This window comes from Cavia porcellus, unplaced genomic scaffold (genome assembly GCF_034190915.1).
Source record: "Cavia porcellus strain 051 isolate PalLab524CR breed Dunkin Hartley unplaced genomic scaffold, mCavPor4.1 scaffold_13, whole genome shotgun sequence".
In the NCBI taxonomy this organism is placed as follows: Eukaryota; Metazoa; Chordata; class Mammalia; order Rodentia; family Caviidae; genus Cavia; species Cavia porcellus.
This window is the reverse complement of record NW_026947496.1, coordinates 27,356,240-27,377,567: the sequence shown is the minus strand read 5'-3', so window position 1 is coordinate 27,377,567 and position 21,328 is coordinate 27,356,240. Positions and strand designations below refer to the sequence as shown.

Sequence of the window (21,328 nt, the reverse complement as noted above, 5' to 3'; positions counted from 1 at the left end):
GTGACCGAGTGAAAATGTTGAACAACGAAACGTAGGCATTGGTGGGGAGCAGATGGTCGTATGAAAGAGGGTTACATTTGTAGGTAATTCTGAATTACGGGATTTCATTCAAGAAGTGGAGAGGTTAGAAAAGTGGCCTCTGTCCTACATGAGAATCATTTTCTGGCCACACAGATCCTGCTTAAAGTGACACAGCTTGACCCTGTGAGGGTGAAGGCTTTACTGGAGGAGCCCTGGCTAGTGGAGATGGGGGTCCAGTAGATCCGTGACGGCTTGGGGACTTCACCCTCTGCAGGCCATGTCACCTGAGGGCTGCATCCTGCCACACATTTATGCAGACATGACCCCAGACAGCATGTTTTCTAATCTTGTCCACTTGTGCCCCTCCCAACCCCATTCCCAGCATGCAATTGCACTGCTTTGCCCCTGATGATTTCAGTGCAAGTTGGAGCAGTGCTTGAAGGCTGTTCAACAGAGTCAAACTACTAATTTCTGAGAATCCAGGCCCATGATCATGCTAAACTGAAGGTCCCCAGACTGCACCAGCCATTATTTTTCATTTTGGAGGTTTTAAAAACTCAAGGTGCATTCTCCAAGATTCACTGATACACAGGCCAGAAGCCAGCTGGAGACTTGTTGAGCATGATGCACAAACTTGTGGGCTTTGAAGACCAGAATGACATTAGCCTTTCCAGGAGGTTCCCCTCTAGCCAGGATGGAGGGATGGACCAATTTCTCCAAAACTTAGCCAAGTGCCCTTGTAGGATGCTCGTCTGCTCCCCACGCCATGTTGGATGGTGCAAAATAAACACCCCACACGGAGTCACTAATTGCTTCATTTATTCTCCATTTATCCAGGGAAATATCAGATGTACTCAGTGTCAGGATGGAAAATTACACTTCAGAGGGTAAACAGTCATGGTGAAGGATGACCATGAACTTCAGGTTCGTCTTAATCATGTATTTTATTTATTTAGTAAGGAAGAAGGAAAAAAAAGACAGAACTCTAAGGTGACACATATTCTGATGGAACACTAAGATCATACCTTTGCTTTTCTTTAGCCTAACTTAATTTCACAGACTAATCAAAGTATATGGCATCAGAAAGGCATCTTGCTGGGGAATAAAACACCTTCAGGAGCAAAAACCTCGTTTCAGGTTAATATCCTCGAGGGGTTTCTTCCTTGAGGATGCTGACTGTTGTCTTTATAAAAATATGATAGCATTATATAAACTGCTGGAGTTGCTATTTAAGGGTCCATAGTGTGAACACTGCAAACTCAGTGATTTCCAGGAGTCCAATTCTGAAAAAACAAAAAACAAAAAACAAAAAACAAAACAACCCTCGTGATGACAACCACAGGATAACAAACCTCCGTGGTGGAGAGGCTTGAAGACATTCAGCAGAAATGAATGGCAGGTATTTGAGAAGGGAAGGTCCTTAGATTCCCATTATGCAGACAGGGAAGATGAGACTTAGGAAGCAAAATGATTCCTGCAAATCACACGGCCAGTTAGTAGTACGAATTCAAATTTCTTGGGTTTTAAATACAGTGCTTTCAGGTACTGCATAAACGTATACTTTCAATATTAGTTTTTTTCACCAAAATTCTAAAGTTGGCAATTTTAGTTTTTTAAATTGGAAAAAAATCTGAAGAAAACACAAAGATTTATGGAGAACATCGAAACATTTGTGTCTAATCTCTGGAACTTCATGATAAGATGTAATTAAAAGACTAATCTTCAGACCGAAATCAGGGAAGTCCAGGTTTCTGTGACCACAACACGACAATATCTTACACACAGAAAGACACCGGTAGGAGACAGCACCACGCAGGAGGGAGTAGAAAAACCAACTATCAGAAAACAAAACGGACCATGTTAGCTGGTCGAATGAGTGAGCACTTTAAACACCACCAGAAACCAGACAAGATCACGAAATCTGAAAGAGAAGCTCCAGAGGGGCTCCTGGTGGGCACAGAGCATCTGCCTAAAGCAGCTGACTACACTAGGCAGGAGACTGCGGCACTGCTGTCCCCAAAGTCACCGGGGCCAAGAACATACGGGCTCCTGTCCACACTCTGTGCCCCTTGGCAAACAGCCCTGGGTGAGCTGCCATCAAATCGTTGTCACCTCAGAAGCCAGCGCTCCTTTTCCCCAGGTGTGTGAGCCACAAGGGAGATGGCTGGGGTGCGAAAGGCCTCAGGTTGCTGACTGAGGCTGGACATTTTGAACCTTGGACAAAGTAACTGGAATCTTTGTCTCCCCTGGGCCTGGAGCTTTACTGATGGGCTGGGTATGGGCCTTGATATCTGCGATTCGCTCTTTAAACTTTTGCTGAAGGAATTTCTCTTCTTTGGAGTAGCTTTTGGCGAACACCGACAGCGGCAGGCACCCTGCCATGGACGTCCCTCCGATGCAGAACAGCACTGCCCCTGCCAGCTTGCACATGTCGAGGGCACTGTTAAACTGCACGGCCTGTGAGTCGACCACCACAAAATCTGCTTCGCCAAAGGCTTCGATTTTGGGAGGCACAAGAAAGCCCACTGCCAGCACAGTCAATCCAAGAATCACAAAGATTGTGCCTGAGATGAGTCCGACCTAGAGAAAGAAGCAAGATGCATAAGTGAGGCTCAGGCTTTCCCTCAGCTGGAAGGTTAAAAAAGAAAGTGGATCTTAACACCAACAGGAAGCTGCAGTACTGGATCTCAAGCACCATATTTTGAGGGACAAACTCTGCTTTGCTCATTGATCTTGGGGACTAACTCCCAGAAGCTGGTCCATTTTGCAATCTCTGGGGCTGGGTGTTGCTCAAAGCTGCCTGAGAGCCATGGGAGACTTGTGGTTCTTGTGTTGGACACATCATAGCTCATCCAAGGTCATTGTATGAGCAGAGTGGAGTGAGATAACACAAGGTCACTATGTGATCTCGTCTAGCACATACCAAAACAGGATCAGTGTGCAAGTCAAAAAATACTAAACCATTCTCTCTTGGCTAATGCCACAGTATCTTTTATGGTACTGTAGCTTTTATGGCTAATATCCAACCATAGATACATCCTTGAAAATCCAGAGTGAATTCTCATGTCCTTAGATCTTTCTTCAAGTCACTTAGCCAAAACCCCATTCTATAATTCATCCTTTCTCATTCTCTCTCTCACTTTGGTGCTGAGGCATCATGCTCTTTCACTGTAATGGGAAACAAACTCAGTCTAACACATAGATATGTACAAAAGTAGGTATGTCCTTGGTGACTCTAGTAATTCTTTCCACTATTGACTCCATTTCTGAGTAAATGGGGAAGGATCCATATTGGTCAGTTTATGACTGCACATGAAAGACATATTCTCATAATGTATGATCAAAATGTATGATGAGTGCTTAAATTAAAAATAAACCTTATTATGCTAAAAGAGACCTCACCATTAATCCCCTCCAAAGTACTTCTAATTCAAACACATTTATCCCATCGTTCTTGCCACTTTCTGAAGTAGTTCTGGAAATCTTGTCATGTCTTCATGAAGAATGAGCAAAAAATACGGTGAGTGCTGCTGCTGAGTGTCATCCAACAGAAAGGCAGGATTGTTAAAACATTGTGGTATGTCCTTGTCTGTCTTATTTCACTGTATCTGGCACCATGTGGGTTTTGGCCTTTTCCAGAGTTAAGATGACCCTGGAAGGTCAATATTTTGAATCAATTCAGGACACTGGAGTAGCTGCGACAGTGCAACTATGGATACTTGTGAAAGAGGACTTCCGGACCTGCTTCAGAAAACATAAAGAACAACCGGGTAAGTGTGTCTAAAGTGAGAGGGAACCTTTGAGGGGGATTCATAGCAATGTATCTTTTAATTAAATTTTTAAAATTTAAAGACTGACTGTATTTTTTAATCATACCTTGTATATAGGACATTTCCTTACTTGTAGAGGGGAAGTCACCAGTCCAAAGATACATGGTTGGCAAGTTGTCACGGTAGGACTGGAAGCCCAAGAGCTGACTTCAGCCCTGGGTTCTGCCTCCATCTCTTCCTTATGCTATGTGAGGTGTGCTCATGCATGTGCTTCTTTTACCCGATTTTAGGAGTAGCAGATGGAGAGAAAACTGCATTAGGTAAAGTTCTATTGAAATCAACATATTAGAAATATGAAGTGATGCACTATTTGATGGTTGGAACTCATATGTTTGGAAGAACAGACTCAGCCTTGAGCTCAGCATAGTCGCTTGGTACTTAAATTATGAAAGTTGCTGAAATGCTGTAATCATTGATTTTCCCATGTGTAAAATGACAAATGGTAATTATCCCTACCTTGGAAAGCTGTTGTAAGCATTAAAAATGCCATGCATAAAATCAGCATGGTACTGGAAAAACAAAACAAAACAAAACAATCTGAAAACCAAACAGCAACAACAACAACAAAAAGTCAGACTTGAGGATCAATGGAACTGACTAGAAGACGTAGACACAACTAAAAACACAGTCACCTTATCTTTTACAAAGGGACAAAACATACCCACAGGAAGAAAGCCTCTTTGATAAATGGTGCTGGAAAAACTGGCTTTCCACAGGCTAAAGACTAAAACTAGACACATGTCTATCACCATGCACTAAACTAAAGTTAAAATGGATCAAAGATCTAAATATTAAAACAGAAATACTAAACCTACTAGAAGAGAAAGTAGTTAGAAATCTTGAAAACATTGATAGGAGAAAGTTCTTGAACAAATATCAAACTACACAGGAATTACTTCAAAGAATCAATAACTGGAATCTCATCTCATTGAACAGTTTTTGCACATCAAAAGAAATCACCAACAGAGTGAAAAGAAAACCCTCAGAATGGTAAAAAATTTTAGCCAACTGTCCCTCAGATAAAGGGTTTCCATCCAGAGCATATAAAAAATTGCGAAAAAAAATCAGGCCCCTCTAATCCAAATATGGTCATCTGAGATGAATACACACTTCTCAGATGAAGAAATAAAAATGGCAAATAAATTATGAAAACATGTTCAACTTCACAGGTCATTTGAGAAATGCAAATTAAAACAGCACTGAGATTTCATTTCACTCTAGAAAAAAAAATGGCTATCATCAAGAAATCAACCAGTAACACATGTTAATGGAGGAAAAAGGAACACTTCTCCACTGCTGGTGAGCGTGTAGCCTGACACAACCACTGTGGAAATCAGTGTGGAGATGCCTCAAAAAATTATGATTAGATGTCCCATTCAATCCAGTTATTCCCCTTCTGGGCATTTCCCCAGAAGAATTGAAAACAATGCCACAGTGATACATGTGCACTCATGTTTATTAGCAGCACAACTTAGCTAAATTCTGGAAATGACTCAAATGTTTATCAACCGAGGAATGGATAAAAAAAAGATGTGGTATTTTATACAATGAAGTACTACTCAACTATAAAGAAGGATAAACTTCAAGCTTTTGTAGATAAATGGATGCAATTTGAGATCATACCGTAAGTGAAATAAATCAGACACATGTATGCAAATATCATATTGTCTCCTTAATGTAAAAACTGAAAGAGCAAAATAAGATCCGAAATGTACAATATTTATTGTGAACGTGCAAGAGAAAGAAACTGATCAAAAGGAAAGAACAACTGGAATAGGGGAAAGGGGAAAACAAAGAAGGGAAAAGATACAAGATAAGATAACTATAGTATGCACCTGTTCATCAAAAACAACAGTTCTTAATGGTTTGATAACTTTTCATTCTTAAATCTTCTACTCTGAACAATTAATTTCAAGATAACAATACACAATATATTAACCATTGTTAATCTATTATTTTGTTTTGAAATTCTGTATCATTGTTTTCATTGTTTTTTAGTTTTCAAATTAAGTAAAACAAAACAAAAAAAGATTTAAACACACAGCAAAAGAAAAATGGTAAACTTGAGGCTTTTATAGTTAAATGGATGCAACTAGAAACCATACTCATAAGTGAAATAAATCGACTCATACGTGTAAATATTGTATTATCTCCCTTCTGTAAGAAACTGTAAAAGTAAGTAAGGTCCAAAATCTATAATAGGCATTATGAAAGGGAAACAAACTGCTTAAAGGAAAGAACAACTGTGATGAGTGAAAGGAGAAAAGAAGGAAAACAACAAATACATATATATGTACATACATACATACACACACAAAAGATAGCTAAGATAGTTATACTATTGATTTCCCTTAGTTCATTCAAAAAGTGATTTGTGCTAATATTGTTTGATCAATCATTCATGCCTGTATCTTGTAATCTGAACAACTACTTTGAAGGTAACAATGCATAATATATTAACCATTGTTAATTTCCTATTATCTTGTTTTGAAATTCTGTATCATTGGTTTTTATTTTTTTCTCTTTAAAAAGAATTTGTATTTGGCTAACTAATGAATTTTAGTAAGAATTTATCATTGTTAATATTTGGAAATACATCTCATAAAATTCTTATGCTACTCTGGTAACAGCATTAAAATGGCTGTTTAGCATCTGGAACAAAGGATAGTTAATATAGTTTTTGATTTTTTTTCATCCTGAGAATTGAATTTAGGACCTTGCGCTTTCCAGGTAAGAGGCTGTGCTGCTGAGGTACAACCCCAGCCCAGTTACTAATTTCTTAAACAAATCTTTTTCGTTTCCTCTTGTACCTAATTGTTGTTAGAATAACAGGGCTTGAAAAATTACCAAATGCATAACACGATTTAATCTTGACTATTTAAAATGTATGTAATTACTTCATAAATTTTATGACTAATACTCTAATAAAGGGGGATTGGTCAATAGGAGAATACATCCATAAATACATCACCCTGGGAAAGGGAAACAGTATTATTGGGCATCTATTGGGACCTTTGTATAGTGCTAAATGTAGTTTCATTCAGTCTTGATAAGCATCTTAGGAAAGGCAGTATTTTTATTTTCATTTCATCTGTCAAAAGCTGAAGTTTATTTGGCCAAAGAAGCACTGCTCAGGGTCTCACAGTTAGCAGGTGACATAGGCACGTTCTACTTCACGTCTGTTCAACTCCATCCATGTTTCTTCTACTGAATACATGCTGCGAATTACCATTTTATATATTCCTTTTCTAATAATTTTCTTTTAATTTCAAAAGGGGTTTTGTTTGGGGATTTAGCTCAGTGGCATAAGTGCCTGCTTGGCAAGTGCAAGGACATAAGTTTGATCACTGGTACCAAAAAGAAGGTTGGGGGGGGGGCTTGAAATGCAAATATACAGACAAATCTCCTTTTTTGTAATATTGTAAAGAAATTGAAAAATAGAGACAACATGATGTCTTCTAAAAAATAAAAACTGTCCTACGTAATAAGATTAGTACTGCAGGCAAGTGGAGTTGTGTAACATTGTGGATTGCTTTCTGTATTTTCTAAAAATAGTGGCGAGTAGATTCATCTTCAGAGGCTAACCATTATTTATAACTTCTTGAAAATGATTCACATCGGAAAACTGAAGGAGCAAACTAAATTAATTTAGATATCCATGGTGACATGCTTCCTATGTTGTTAAATTATCTCCCTCCTCAAGAGCTGGCACTCATTCTCAAAACCGAGGGCAGCGGGCTACAAGTCAACTAGTAACTGAGCTTAGAGCATGTGGGGACCATGCTCTCAGCCCTGGCTTTTGCTTCTCTCCCCACAGCTATTTTTCTGGCCTGAAGCGCTATAAATACTCCTGACCTACGGACCCCAGATCCCAGACTGCTCAGTGTGGAGCCAGATACCGGATTCTTTGCACAGTCTGCTGCTTGGTTGAGCTGTGCATTGCATGGAAATTCACTCTTCGAATCTGATTTGGAAGCTAAAAGGCAAACAGGGCTTGCAGATGGTGGGACTCCTGCTCACTTTGAGAACTAGAAGCAGGTAGCCCCTCAGAGCCAGAGTCAGCTTGCTTTTCTATTTCCATCAGCATATCCCAGGAAGAAGGGAGGCAGTGAAGTGGATACTGACTCTGAAGTCAAGTCTCATGGGCACCTCTGGGCGGTGTGCCTACGGAGGGACTCCAAGCCTCTTAAAGCAGATGGGGAGAGCTTGGGGTGGTAGGCATGAGGGATGCAGACAAGGAGACTGCTTCTGAATCTTCCTGAGTCCACTGTGGAGGTGAAGAGGGAAGTTGGGATGCACCAGCTTAATCCAGGCACCATGATGGAATTGAGGGAGAGATAAAGACTTGGAGAGTGACTCCCTTGCGGATCATAAAAATTATCTTCAGACACTGTACTAAGTTGAAGTAACCTTGGGTCTAATAGGAGGAAGGCTATTCTAAAATGGGAGTAAATAAAACTGCTCAAGGGAGATAATTTAAAAGGCTAAGAGGGCAAAACAGCTCTCTCTGCAGGGCCATGTCAAGGGGCTGGAACAATGTAGTGAGGTCAAGCCTGATGACGAGCCAGAAGGACCTTGCCAGGACATGACAAATTCCAAAGCAGATTCAGGTACAATGTTGAGGCTGTGACTTGTGAGTCTCTCCTGGGCAGAGGTTATATGCAAACTCAGTCCCTGCCCATGGAAAGAAGGGTTGGATAGGGAAGAGAACTCAGTTTCCTGAAATCCTTCTGCTGGGCCTGCAAGCAGAGATGGTGGTTATTTGGATCAGGATGTCTCTGTTGGTCCTCAGCGGGCTAGTGGGGTCTGGGAATGAGCTGACTGCAGCAAGATGAGTGAAGCCAGCAACAGCAGGCACAGCTGTTCTGGCATGGAAGAGCAGTAATGACTTATGGAAGTGGGAATTACTAGGAAGGGAAGAGCTGCCTGTGGGGACAGGCTGGATGGGGCTGGAATAGCGGCCATCTGGCTTGGAGGTTATTCAACGGAAGTGCCTTGAGAGTGAAGACTGGATGCTGCTTCTGCATCAGCTCTGCTGGCTGCTTGTGACCTCTTTGCAGGCTGTGAGCTGAGTAGTGGCATCTGCTGCAGTGATGGCAGCGAGTTTTATGAAAGCTGAGGTCTGGGTCCTGGCCACACCTGACTCAGTTCCCCAGTCTTCCTCCACCTAGGTAGTGGTGTCTCCCATCTGCTGTTCCACCTGCCAGAGATCCCTTCTGTCCAGTGGTCACCTGGGGCTGTGGCTTCACAACTACTGTTACCTATGACTTCTCAATCTCCAGCTCCAGCCTGGCCTGCTCTTTTGTGTTCTAGACCACATATCCGTCAGGGAGTGGGGGGACTGGTAGAAGTCCCAGACTCCTTGAACCTGAATATTTGAAATGGGACCTGGAGCCTCTTTCTTATCTCTCAGTGATCCTTCCAGTCACCCAGACACAGTCTCCCCTCACATTCCCAGGGAGCAGGTCATTAAATCTTATTGATTCTACTTCTGAAGATTCTCTTAGATTTTTCTTTTCCTCTACTTTACTCCTTTAGTGACACAAATCATCCTCACATCCAACTTAGTTCACTCAATGCTCAGCCTCCTAAGCTCCCAGACTTCTAAGACCTTTCTTCAAGTGTCATCTGAGGTAAGCTGGGCATGGTGGTGTATGCCTTGATCTCAGCCCTTTGGGAGCCAAGGCGAGAGGACTGCAAGTTAAAAACAAGCCTTGGAAAATTAGCAACTTAGCAAGACTGTGTCTCAACAACAAAAGAATTTAAAAATGGGTCAGGTGTGGCTCACTATGAAGGTTTTGGGCTGAATACCTAGTACCTTACAACCAAACTAAGCCAAGCCAAACCAAGTCAATCCAAACCAAACCAAGTCAAGCCAAAGCAAACCAAACCACCACAAAACAAAAAAAAAATGATGATGACCCCATGGTTTCTCTTCTTAAGTCTTCTTTAGCATCTCTGAGTCACTTCTGAGATGGCACGAAGGGAAGGAAAGGAGGAGGGTGATGCTAAGGTGAGGAAGGACGGCTCTTTTTTTTCCTGAGGTGAAAAGACTGGGCTGGTACCTGTAGGTAGAGGCTGTGTGCTGCATGGACAATCAAGTGTCTAGTGGCGATGGCCTTAGTCAACACCCAGTGCAAAGAGAGGAAGGAATCCACCCTAGTCTGTTTGAGCTTGGGCAGAAATAATGAGTGGAAGACACAACCAAATCCCAGTGTTTCACAGAAGGAAGCACCTTAGGAACAGGAATTAAACTGGAAATGGCTGAGGCAGTACACATTCTCTCTCTCTCTCTCTCTCTCTCTCTCTCTCTCTCTCTTTCTCTCTCTCTCTCTCTGTTGACACCAGATTATGAGGTATTCTCTGACACTTCCAGGAAAGTCCAAATTTATTATCTTAACCCTCACTGTACTCAAGTTGAGAGTTTAGGAGCCATTTCTAAAGGAGGGCTTTTCAAATTCCCTCTGTGACCTGGCTCTTGTCTGCATTTCTAGTCCATGTCTGATGCTCTTCCCAAACCTGTAAACCGTTACTGCAGCTGTGCAGCACTATCTATAGTCTCCAAATGTGCCTGACTCTCTTAACCAGTACCCTAAGCTGGGATGACATTCCTTTCCTCTGGGACATCAATTTATGCTTGTGAGCATGAGGTCAGCTCTGTGAGCCACTTCCTCGTCAGGCTGCACCAGGCATGCACTCCTCTCTCTCCTTCAACCCTCCTTGGCTCCCAGTAAATACCGTGACAACTTTGAGGACAGCAGTCAGCACAGTGCATTACAACAATCTCTGTTCACTTCTTCTATTTTACTTAATAAAATCACTTAATAAGGTCACTTAATAAAATCACTTATTAGAAGTAAAGATATGCCTTGCATTCTCTAATGCCTAGTGAAGAGTTAAGCTCATGTAGAAAAAATGGTACTTTGAGACAGGTGTTTTGTAGAAGCCTTTGATAGGGAGCCAGAGTAACTCAGGCCCGTTTGACCCCAATCTCTGTTCTCATCAAGTCCGTTAGTTAGGAGCTCAAGGGCAGAGTCCTACTAAGGTGCTGTGAACTCAGTGCCCAAGAACAGACCAAAGACTCTAGCACCCAGTCACAGGGGAAGAGAGGAAAGGGGCACTGGTATCTCCGATCACTTACAGATGCAATGTGAAATGAAAGAAAAACATTAAAAAGAGTCACAGTAGAAAATACATAACTTGTTCTTTTTTCTCTGTTGCTGCAAAGCATATTGTAAACCACTGGAATGAATTCACACATAATCCCAAGGAAGAAGTGAAGAACCATCAGTTTCTTTCCTTGCTGGAGAAAAGATCTCCAAGACAGTTGGTCCTTAGATTACCCAGCCTGACACCATGGTACTAGTGGTTAATGATTAGGATATAGATCAAAACTTGTTTTTTCTTGGAGTGTTTGAGGGTGAAAACTTTGGACTTTTTTCCCTGACACAAGTCCAGTGCTACAGGAAATAAATACTTTTGGAAATTATTTGTGTAAAATAGGAGGGAGAAAATATTAAAATCTGAATGGGATAATTGGTGATTTATTGGGAATTTCATAGCTAGGCACTGATGAATTTAACAGCTTCACAATCACACAACCATCGATATTTTGGGTCTACATGAATATTCTGAATGTCAGCGACCATAGCACTTAAGAATAACATTTATATCAAAATTAATATCTACCTTATATATCTTCTATGTCCACACTCTCTTCCTAGATGGTCTCAATTAGTCTGACACATTCTAGCTATCACTAGCTTTTACTCCATGAGATGCATACTGATATATTCAATGGCATCTAGAAAGCATTACTTGGGTGTCTAACATGCACCTGCAATGACGCATAGCCAGAATCACACACCTGGTTTCTCCTGGTCTCCTATCTATCCTAGGAAACTACAACATTATTCATTACACAGCTCTGGCTGAAAGTTGACTCATGCTTGAGTCCTCTTTTTCTTGTGTTCCAAACCCAGTTCATTAGCACATCCTGGAAGCTCTGCCTTTAAACTTCATGATAAACTGATTACTTTCCACCTTTCCACTTAAACCACTCATCTAAGCCACCATTATCTCTTCCTGGGTATTTTAACAGCCTCTGAATTAATTTGGCTGCTTTGACTTTTGCTCTTCTGTACTTTATTTTCTGTATTGTATTCAGAAATATCTTGTTAAAGTATCAATGTTGTGCTTTTTTTCTTGTCTTTGGGTGGCTTCACATGTCTGTTGAAGTAAAATCTCAAGTATTCACTGATGTCTCGAAGATGCTACAGAAATCACCCATGCCTGATAGGTATTTTTCTGAATTCACTGCCTCTCTCTTTTCTTACTCCATTCCATGTAGACTGGATCTCTTCCTCATCCCCTTCAGATACTTTGGACTTGCTATTTTCTTAGCCTGAATGACCTTCAGCCAGACAACTTTAGGGTCTTCTCCCTCTTCTCCTCCTGGAATATGTTCATATTCCCTATACTATCTCTTCCAAGGGCTTTCTAGCCTCAGTAGATCCAAATTCTGGTCCCTATCATTCTCTTTCCTCTTATCTTGACTGATTTCCCTTTCTAGCGCTTGACACTCCCTGATCTTGCACTGTGGACTTTATCTATTTATGGAGTTTTTCAGGATAGACTGCAGGGACCTTTTCTTCTCCTATTTACTGCTTTAATCTCCAGCTACCCAAGCTCTCTGACACACAGTGTGTGCTCACTAATTATTTGCTGACAGACCGAATCCACTGTTTAATGGGCACCTTAGAAAGCTGCAGATCACAGAGCTGGTACTCTGATCATTCTACCATGTTTTAATATTTTCTTTCTCTAACTACCTAATTATTTCTTTTTAATAACTGTTGCAATTTGTCAAATGATACCTACCAAGCTTGTAAGGTAGGCTAGAGTATTTGCTTATGGGTGGTTTCACGGTTGGTGAATTTAGTGGCACATGAATAACGTTAGCAATATTAATAATAATTACCATGGCAATTGTGCCTACTCATGTTTAACCTGCTCAACAGCAATTATGTTGTGCACAGAGGCATACTTTGATCCAAGGCTGAGCATCTCGTTTCCTAAAGGAAGAAATATGCATTCAGGGTCACCATGAGTGACACACACAGTACCAAACCACTTAGTTCTCTGTATCAGCAGTATTTACCACATCCAATATTCAAAACAAGTGCTTTTTCCTCACCTTCCAGCATACCGAGCTCCACCTATTAGGTGACCTCTGGATCTGGAAATCATCCTCATACTCCCAGATGGAGGCTGTACAGTCTTCATAGAACTGGTGCAGGTAAGACCGCACACCATAGCGCTGGTACCCACCCTCGGCAGGCGCCTGTGCTTGCTTGGACCCACAGATGTTGCTACAGGAACTCATTCTTCCCAGCTGGAAAGACAGCATCCAGATAGATCAGCCCCCTGGGCTCTGGCTTGAGCATCAGAAGACATATTAAGTGTGGAAAACCAGGCTGACTCATGGGAGCTTGCTGCACCTTTCATAAGAGAAAAAAGCACTTTGGCTCTCTATAAATGAAATGGGACACAACAGCACTGGTGACTTAAATTATGCAAAAAATATAAGCATGAGGCACATGAGAGATTGCAAAAAGGGGGTGGAGGTTTTCATTGCTTTGACAAGAAGTCTTTACATGCTGAAGGTTCAAAGAGATACTCTCAGATTTTTAATCATGACCTCTTGTGGAATCCACATTGGATTACTCTGAGAAGATTGAGATTTGCCTTCAGATCTCATGTATTTAAAAACTGCTGAGCAACTTAAGCTTCGTGCTTTACTAATTGCAAATGGTCAGGCCAATAATTTACACTGTACTAATTCTAACAGCATATGTCTCAATTATCATCTGTCCACATAGGTGTCAAGCAGGCTATTGAGAGTGCAGATCCAGTCTTTTAGTATTTTCCATGGTGCCTACTATAAAAAAAGAGGTAGGAAAGTTGTTGAAGGAAGCTATTCTCTGAGTGGGCTGCTTGGGGCTTTTACCTTTTTTAAGATGGAAATTTCAACTTGACTGGATGCAATTGGCACCACTAAAGAAAGGCATTTCTACATATTTCATTAATAATTCATGATTAAAGAAGAAAGAATAATTGAGGGGGAAGTAATTTTGGTCTATCCTGTGTGTTCTGTTTTCTGAACTTGGATTATGCTATAATCTAGGCCAACAGAAATATATTAAGTGTTTCCAATTAGGTAAACAAGAAACCAACTAGGAATGCTCATTAGTCAGTGAAAACACTGACTGATGGTTCTATCAAACATCCCAGCATGGCCACTTATTTTGGTTGGACAGAATCATGGGACCAGCACAGAAAACCTTTCCCTGTCCTGTGGGCACACACTGAACCCCTAAGAACATCTCATAATTGTGTACCTATGGCCACAAATGGTTAGAAAGGCAGTCAAATTCAAGATAATGGGGTCCTAATCTAACAACAATGATGTAAGTTTGTGAGACTGTTGGTAGCCAATTGCCCCCTCTTTTTAGCTGCTGGTCAGAGTGACATAGGGTGACTGTACCTTCTTCTTCCAGGTAGAGCTGCCATCTAGAGAAATAGCCCAGGAAGAGACAGAAGGAGAGGCTAAAGTACCTTTTTTGGTGACCTTTTAAGCATTCAGAAGAGTATTACTTCACAAGAAGTCAAGATTTTAGCATGTACTTTGGCTGATTAGAGCAGCAACCTCTGACAGATCAAAAGACTGTTACCTTGTTTTCTTGAGTGCCAAGGTGAGCTCTTCAGTACTTTCTGTTTAATTATTATACAATGAAGATGATTAATAAGAGCCTATTACCAGCGATATGTAAGTAGAATAATTTAAAAGGTACCTTCAAGGTATTCTAACAAAAAGATTCACTCAAGGGAAGATGCCCTTGGTGTTACTAACTGCTTTGTCATTGAGGAAACTGAGGCATGGAAAAATCATTTTGTTAAAGGTTAAGCTGTGAGTCAGGGAGGGGGTGAAAGATGACAATTAATATAATAAGCAGGAACAAGGACTGAATCACATACTTGCATAGTCAGAACCAACTCATATATATATATATATGTGTGTGTGTGTGTGCTAAGTTTTTCTTTTAAACATTAGAGACTTTAACATGACAAAAGAACAGAAATGGGGATAAAAACACCCCTCGTGGCAATAGTGGGACTTGTCTTCCCTCAGCACCAAGGTCCAGCTTCCTCAGGACTGGGCTTTAATGCAGAGCTCCAACACGCATCTACTGACACATGGTGTTCAATCTCTGCACAGCTGGTTTCCAGCAAACTAAGTGAAATTCTTTAGCTTTGTAAATTGAGAGTTAGTAGTTCAACTTTAAAACACATGGGTAAAATGAAAAACACATAGAAAACATCACAAAACAAATGTTTCTGAGCCTGAGCCCATACACTAAGTCAGAATAGCATTTGATATTGGGTAATTCAGGAAGAGGAATCTTGAGGAGCTTCACTTTTTTCTTCAGGGTGCAGAGCAGGAACAAGAACATGGCCTGCCTTGGGCTAATGCATAGAGCACAGAATAGACTTGAAAGCCAATTTCTGATATGCAATTTATGGTGCATGAGATTGCAGAGAAGCTCATGAATCTCTTTGGGCTATGATTCCATTGCCCTTAAAACAAAATGATTGGGCCAGACTGATCTCTAATTCCTTTCCAATGTAGTCTTCTAGGATTTGTCTTTTTGCTACAGAACTACAGGATGTATCAGTTACTTTATGTTGGATGAACAACTGATTTCCCACCTCCTCTGGCATCCTCAGTGACTGTCAGTTCCAAACTTTTAGCTCAAGTATGTATGAAGCTTCAACTTAAACAGAAATGTAGCCTACTAGTTAGGGCAGTTATTTGTTATTAAGTAGAGTGAATGTTTGTATGCTGCTTAAAGACATAACTTCAGTATCAGGATGTGACCTAAAATAGCAATCCCTGTGTATCTGAGAGGATTCATACATCTTCCAAAGATGTAACTAGTTGAGAGTCAGTCCTGGAGGAAAATGAACACTTTTAAGTATATGGATTTTAAAATACAACATGTTAGAGTAATGGTTTTGCACAGTAACAGAATTTTTACAACAGAAGCTTTTTGTCCCAGTATGGAGAATATTATACTTTGACCATTCTTGGCCGACTGCCACTTCTGGTGTCATCAAGGGGAAGCATGAGATCACTTCACAGTCACTTTAAGAGGCGGGCAATTCTTACATGGTGCCTAGTAAACTAGCCTGAGACATATGAGGAAGGCCAGGCAAAGGCTTTTCAACATGGTCAGCGTTTTCTTGTGGAGCAAGGATCCACTAGAGTTTGGAGGCTGTGTTTCCATGGCTAGGCAGCAGCAGCTCTACCAGTAATGGCAAACCCATGACTGTAGTTAATGGCAGATATTAGCAGGCTGCTTTGTTTAGGAAAAACCTTAACATCCAAGGGAATTACATGACTGGAGGGTGACTAGCATTTCCTAGAAGTGTCTGTATCAGCACACATCTTAGAGCTGCTTACTGGAGCCTGCTGCATCCTCCCAGAGGGCCTGGGATCATGGTGCAGCACAAATATCCATGTAGGGGGTTCTGTCTCTATGAAGGAGAAGCTGTTTTTATTCTCTATGGAGGTTTTTCGAGGAGCTAAAGCAGGGTCCATCCATAGATTCCTTCTTTTTATTATCTGCCTATCCCAAATATTTCACTTTCAGGCACAGCAGTACCTTTAATGTATAACCAATTCTTAGTAATGTGGCACACCTACTGGGCCCCAGAGACCCCTGGAAGGAGAAAATCACAGTGAGGGCTCCTCCTAAATTCTTCTGAGAGGTTTTCTGCAAACAGAATATCTCAATATCAGGGCTCCATTGCTCTCCATCCTCTCATCCAAATCTGTTTCTCTTCATAGCATTTGTTACTACCTGATACTCTAAGGGTATCAGTCTAATAGAACATACACATGATAGAGTATAAGCTCCATGAGGGGTAGGGATTTTTCTGTCTTGTTCATGTCTTTAATCTCCAGAACTTTGAAACTTCCTTGCACAGAGTCTTACAGGACTGATGAGGATGATAGTCTGGGTAGTAATCCTTCATCTTTTATTCTTTCCTTCAATGTTTCTGCAGAATTTGCTATGTGTGGGATGGTGCCTACACAGAAGTGAATTCCAAGTAACTGTCTCTGGGAATATGCATGACCCCAGGAGTTGCTATTTTGGGCAACAGATACTAAAGTAATATGTTAAACAGCATACCAACATTCTTAACATAAATACTTAATAGTAACTTACCTAATGAGTAGCTTACACTTTCTTTTTTTTCTTTTTCTTTTTTTTTTTTTTTTACTTTTTTTTAACACTTTCTTTTAAAGTGAATCTTCACTTAAATCACCAAGGGGAAAATGGTTATAAAGTTCAGTGAGGACATAGGGTCCCTTAAATTGACTCTTGGGTTAGAGATACACTCAAGAAGCTATAAATGTACCAAAATGGTGAGAGGTCAAATGCTGAGACTCCTTTGAATAACTGCTTTACCAGACAGACAAACCCATATGTGTGCTATTGTGATCACTATGTGTACCAATGTACTGTGGTATTAATGTGCTGGAAATCTGAACTTCAACTGAATACAGTACATGCAGTTTGATTTTTACTTTAACAACACTCAGAGTCATGAAAACAGAAATGAGTATTTATGCCTCACGAGACTCTAAGAACACCACTGACATTACATTATTTGTCCTTGTGGTCTCCTTAAGAGACGCGAGGCAGCAAATTGAGGTACAGACAGGATGAGTGTTTTCCCAAGGCTCTATGTATGAGTCAGTTGTGGGACCAGGCCCAGGCCCTGTTCTATTTATTCACTCTGAAATATTCTTCAATTTTTCATATTGCTTTTCTCTCCCTCAAAACAATTCTGAGATAATGAGAGTGAAGTTCCCATTAGGGCCACTTTTCCACAGGGCCAGCACTGCAAGACACAAGGTATGGGCACGTGAGTCATTTAGGCCACTTATCCAAGTCTGAACCAAGTTCACTGCACTTAACAGGCTCCACTGGGTCCACTGTGGACACAGGAAGGCACAAGAAACTGCTAACAGCTTCTTCACTTCTCAGCCAGGCATCTGGGAATTATACTGGCCTCATTTTAAAACCTGAAATGTTCTTCTACCAGTGGATCACTTCAGAGAGATTTTACTTATCTATCATAGATGTAGTAATCATGGTTCTGTAGTATCAGTTTTTTAAAAAATGCCAAGTTAGAGAGTAGCTATCTTTATTTTGTACAGGCAGAGTAATGATGCATAATTATCTTACTCATTAGTAACTACTGTAATTCAAGATATACATTTTTGTCAACATAACTAAAGTCCAAAGCAAACATGAGATGAGAAAAAGAACCTATATTCTCTTTTCAAATCTCTATTTCTACATGGAAACCACAGGTCCTTAGGTTTCTGCATGTGGTAAGGTGAAGGCTTACCTTTGAACTCCTTGTCCTCTGCGGTTCTTTACTTTTTAACTGTTCTTTTCAGCAGGACATTCTTCAACCCTATTTAAGGACAAAAAGTTCTGCAGATGTGCTTCAAATCAAAATCTAAATTTCATAAGCTTGTAATCTGTCCTACAAAAAGCACTTAATATTGACAAAATACTGACAGTTTCTTGCTTAAGAGTAGAAAAGCAAACAGTAGAAAATAAAAAACAAGTCTAACTTACATTTTATAAAGTTTTAATGACTTCTGTTATAATTTGCAGAGTAAATGAGATGACAAGTCAAAAGGGTTTTCTAAACTATAGCACATGATATAAATGCTACTTTTACTTTGATGTAACTAGGTCCTATTTAGTTAATGGTATGATCTATTTGTATTCTACAAATTCAAAATAGAAAGATATTAGCTTACTAGATATTCCAGAATTGAGTTTTATGGGGCTTGTTCCATTATATTGTAAAATAAATGAGTCTCATTGTCATTGTGTTCTCTGATATTTATATGTGTTATATCTTTAATAAGGATTTTTGGACAATTTTTTCATTAGACTTAATTTTACTCCTATATCCATTTTTTCCCTATCATGATCAATTTACTTCCTATGTGCCTAAGAAAAACAGGTTCCCCTGCAAAATTTAATTAAGAAGCCATTGCCAGCTATATCTTCCTACATTACTCTAGTTCTGTGAAATAAAATGGCTAGGGCCGTATTTGGAGAGAAAGTGAGAGATTTTTTAAAATTCTTTCTGGAGGACAGACCCTCATTCTTAGGCAGAACTCAAAGTGTCAGGGTAAGTTAGCCCAGCAGAGATCAAATGTACTGTTTTTAGGATGTCCAGAGTCAGTCTATATAGAGCAGACCTAAGCCTTCTTCAAGACCTAATCCTCTGTCTTCAAAGTTTGAGTGATACATGAGCAGATGTGGGAAAGGATATTAACAGTCTGGTTCTGGATAAATATAAGAAAGTAAGGCGACTCTGTATCACTCCATTCACCACCTTCTCTTCTTTCTGTTATCTTTCCCCTTTCTTCTGGCCTGCTCCTGTCTCTACCCTTCTCTCTGCCTCTTTCAGTTAAATGTCCCTTCTGTTAACTGTCGCCTTCCCGGTTTTGTCTGAAGGAAGTTACTGCACTCAAGCCTTCAGCAGTGGCGGTGGCCAGTCTGGAGACCAGAGAGCTCTCCAAGGTACTGAAGACGTCTCCGCTCACAGCCAGGAACCAATTAAGCAAACCCTGTCTGTTCCACTCCAACTGTGTTCTCTAAGGTCACTAACCTTGGCCTGACCCCTACCTAAAGGCCCTTTCTCACAACACAAAGCAGTAGTTTCTGAGATCCAAACGGTTAAAGAACTTCAGACATGGCACGGAACTGGGGAGGGTTAGGCGGGGGTTCCATTCAGTCTGGGAAATAAGTCAATCAGCTTTGCATACTCCAAATATACTTTCCATTTTAGTCTTACCTAATGTAGAACTTTTCTTTTCTCCCAGGAAGGAAACTCTTAAGTTTTTAGACGTGCAAGCCCCCCACCACATTCTTACATAACACAAATCACAAACCACCAAAGCATGGGGTTAGCGACCCCTATTATGTTTTCACGGATGGCAATGTGCATGGCTTTTGTAGAGATATATGTGCATAGAATAAACATGGACAAGACAGAGCTGGGAGGGAGAGGGAGAGACAGAGAAGAATATTTGTGAGTGAGGAGGGAAGAAGGAAAAGCAAAGAAGGAAGGGAAGAGAGGGCGATCTGGCGAGCTGGGAAAAGACCTGGAACTCGGAAGCGCCCTGGGCTGCGCACAGTTTACCTGCCCCTCCGATCCCCTGACCCGTGGAGCAAGTGCAGCCAGTCTAGCCGCAGATCTCTCGCCGGGGTCCCATCGCCGCCGCCGCCACCGCCGCCGCCCCCGCCGCTCGCGCCCCGCGGAGCCCAACCCGCACGTGATTGACACTGGCGCCCACGTGCCCGCGCAGCCGCTGCCACCGAAGGGGAGGGGCCTGACTGCCGGCAGGGGGGGTGCGTAGGCGGGCCCAGAGTGGACCGGCCAGGCTGGGCGGGGCCCGAGGCGCCCCGCCCTCCCCATTTCCCCCACTTCCGGATATCAGTAGCGAGGCTGTTCTGCAGCTCCCCAGGCCTGGGCACCTTGTTTACGCACTGGTTTCTTTTTTTGCACAAGCGGTTTCGGGCTTCATAGTATTTTTCTAAATGAATGGGAAGGCGTACAGACTTGTTGCGTGTCTCCTCCACCGTCACCTGGTTTGAGATGTGCAGAGGCGCCTGTCCTTGTTTTCTGTCACGCGAGGGACAAGAGGCGAGGCTGGCTAAGGTCTGTCCAGCTGCCCAAACCTTCTCTTGCTTTGGCCTTGGGTATCGCTAACCCTAAGCCTAAATTTGACTTCTCTCCTGACCCCAACGCCAAGCAGACTGCATGGCTGAAATGAGAGACTAGGGAAATGAATTACAGAATGATATTCAAAACAGAAATGCATTGAGGCAAAACCCTTCTAGGGTCTCAGAAACAGGCTTGCGCTGAAACAGGCAAGCTAGTGTGCAGGTACAGTAGCCCCCGCTGCAGGATGCTCTGTGCAGACCCTGGTAAGAGGCCTTTTGTCACTTTACTGAGAGCGTTCCGGTATGCTTGGCCATGCTAAATAATAGTGGCAGTGCTTAGCCTCTGCCAGGCATTGCATTAGGTACTTCGCATATATATTTACTACGTGCATATTAGATCACTTAATCCCCACAGCAGACACACAATTACTTGCTGAAGGTCACACAACTACTAAACGTGAGAAGTGGATTGCAGGCTACAAGTCGACCTCCTAGAGAGGATTAAAGGCATAAGTGATGCTTTGCTGGGTAATTTCCTCACCTCAAACTGAAGTTCAGGCAAAAGCTTACAAAGCAGCTCTGCTCTTATTAAAGAGCAGAGCACAGCGGAGCAGAGGCTGAGCAATTGCTGAGAAGGCCACAGAGGTC

The 21,328-nt window shown here is 41.5% G+C and overlaps 1 protein-coding gene across 2 annotated transcripts; it reads right to left on the bottom strand.

Moving 5' to 3' along the window:
- Positions 1–823: 823 nt before the first annotated feature.
- Nrsn1 (neurensin 1) lies at positions 824–20,302 on the bottom strand. Of its 2 annotated transcripts, XM_005003283.4 has the most exons (4): positions 20,157–20,296; positions 18,336–18,404; positions 13,048–13,245; positions 824–2,601 (listed from the first exon to the last, which is right to left on the bottom strand). In XM_005003283.4, the coding sequence occupies exons 3-4, from the start codon at positions 13,234–13,236 to the stop codon at positions 2,203–2,205; spliced, it is 588 nt and encodes a 195-aa protein (XP_005003340.2). In that variant the 5' UTR covers positions 13,237–13,245; positions 18,336–18,404; positions 20,157–20,296; the 3' UTR covers positions 824–2,202. The 2 variants fall into 2 exon arrangements, with proteins under 2 accessions (XP_005003340.2, XP_003468813.2); XM_003468765.5 differs by lacking the exon at positions 18,336–18,404 and having other exon boundaries at positions 20,157–20,302.
- Between the last annotated feature and the right edge of the window lie 1,026 nt (positions 20,303–21,328).